The sequence below is a fragment of the Dendroctonus ponderosae genome, unplaced genomic scaffold (assembly GCF_020466585.1).
Source record: "Dendroctonus ponderosae isolate FM_Combo_2020 unplaced genomic scaffold, Dpon_F_20191213v2 Dpon_F_20191213_1327, whole genome shotgun sequence".
Classification (NCBI taxonomy): domain Eukaryota; kingdom Metazoa; phylum Arthropoda; class Insecta; order Coleoptera; family Curculionidae; genus Dendroctonus; species Dendroctonus ponderosae.
Window position 1 is genome coordinate 1 of NW_026017454.1, and position 2,218 is coordinate 2,218.

At 41.7% G+C, this 2,218-nt stretch overlaps 1 protein-coding gene across 1 annotated transcript; it reads right to left on the bottom strand.

Annotated features, from left to right (window-relative positions):
• Positions 1-218: 218 nt before the first annotated feature.
• LOC109544150 (glucose-6-phosphate isomerase) lies at positions 219-1,507 on the bottom strand (the record flags this gene model as incomplete). The annotated part of the gene is made up of 4 exons (XM_048663209.1): positions 219-437; positions 501-740; positions 803-1,076; positions 1,127-1,507. Coding segments are annotated over 4 exons (1,099 nt in total), but the record flags the coding sequence as incomplete, so codon positions are not given.
• Positions 1,508-2,218: the final 711 nt, after the last annotated feature.

Sequence of the window (2,218 nt, forward strand, 5' to 3'; positions counted from 1 at the left end):
AGACTGTATTTTCTCTACATAACCCCCCCTGACTTTAAAGCTGGATCCGCCCCTGATTTAGATGCCATGATAAGGAAACTTCTGATAAAGGGCACTGGAGGAAAATGCAAAAAAATGACCCTAACGCAAGTTAAAGGACGCAACAAGCAGTGGACAAACCAGAACTTAAGAAGAATTAGCGCGGTCACAAAAAGTGTTTGCATTCCGAATTTCACTGCAATCGGATCAACGGTTCAACACTGATGAAGAAAATGATTGTTTTCCCAACTCACAGTTTTTCCGCTTCTGGTCACGTATTTGCCATTGCTTTCCATGTCGCCTTGTTGGAAATACGCAGCGAATCTATGCAGATATTGATCGTAGGGCAAAAGGGCGTGAGTTTCAGCGCCGTAGAAATTGTCGTACCAAATCCCTAAAAGGGCCAAAATCACTGGGGCCTGAAACAGTAATTCAAAATTGAACGGCGCTCCCAAACAACCAGCTGTATGGACGGTTCTCACGTTCTGTTCAAGGGGCGCCGTTTGGAAATGATTATCCATGTGGTGGGCGCCTTCTAAGAGCTGCTGGAAATTGTCGAATCCAATGCTGAGCGAAATGCTCAAGCCGATGGCCGACCATAAGGAGTATCTGCCGCCGACCCAATCCCAAAATCCAAACATATTGGCCGGATCAATTCCGAAGTCTTTCACCTTGGGCTCGTTGGTGCTGAGCGCTACGAAGTGTTTAGCAACGGCCGCTGGCTGTGCAGAGCGAACACGAAAAATTGCCATGCGGGCTCAGAATTTCCAGTCAACTAACTCACATCTTTAGCATATCCGAGGAACCAGTCCTTTGCCGATGTGGCATTGGTGATGGTCTCTTGAGTGGTGAAAGTCTTGGACGCGATAATGAATAGCACAGTTTCAGCGTCGACTTTTCTGAGCGTTTCCGCCAAGTGGGTTCCATCGATGTTTGAGACGAAGTGCACTCGCAGGCCCTTGTTGTATGGCTTCAGAGCTTCGGTTACCATCAGCGGGCCTAAATCCGAACCTCCAATGCCGATGTTGACCACGTCGGTGATTTGTTTTCCCGAATATCTGTTGAAAAACATGCAATTTATTTTGAACACTGTTGAAACACCTCTTACCCTCTCCACTGTCCGCTCAAAATCGAATTTGTAAACTGTTTCATGTGCTCCAAAACCGCATTAACATCGGGCGTCACATCCTTTCCATCTACCAGAATTGGGCGATTGGACCGATTGCGTAGAGCGATGTGCAGCACCGCTCGCTCTTCTGTAAAGTTGATTTTCTGGCCGTTGAACATCGCATCTCTGGCCTGCTCAACGTTCCTCTGCTTGGCCAGTTGGAACAGAAGGCCGAGCGCTTCATCGTCGATGCGATTTTTCGAGTAGTCGATGAGAACGGGACCGTCTTGGGGCGTTGGCACTTTTAAGCTGAAAATTTCCAGTTTTTGATTGGTTTTAAAGCAATAGGTAGGGGGAAGATTGTAGCAGTAAGTTTGCCAACTTCAGCCAACTTCAGTTATTTTTTCGGAAAAAACCACTGAACAACTACAGGAAACTTTATTGTTCAGTGGCTGAAAAAACCGCAGTTTACATTTTTGTTTTTTGAACTCAATGGATCGTTTTCCCACTTGAGAACAACGGCGTGCGGCCAGATTAAAGGAAACCTCCTCTTTTATAGCTCTGTGAATTTGGATTAAATCCATTAAGCAGAAACTTTGCTCATTTTATCCAGTTTGCGCGGTTTTTTTCAATTTATATTTTAAATTAAAAAAAAATCGGGGGAGTGTGTAGTGTAAAACAGGCTTTACAGGTTTATGAATGGTGCAAAGTCACAGTTTGTTATGATTTAAGAACGGAATGTTAAACTCTTTGGACTTTATTAATATAATGTTGGACTTTGACTGTGTTAACGTAATTAATATTGATAAAATTATTGGACTTATAAAGTTTGATTTAGAAGAACTTAACGATGTGTTTTTTAACACTTTGTTACTCTATATATTATGTACACCAAATCGGGCGTTTTAATAATAAAAATGTATTATTGAGCAAATGGATAGTTGGCTTAAGTTATTTTCGTATGTGCAATGTGCAAATTTAATTTAAATAAATTATCAACGATTTTTTAATTTTAAAGTAACAGAAAAAATAAAATTACTATTGTAAGAGTCAAGAAATATTAAGCAAAAGAATTGCTGGTATCTTCTGTTT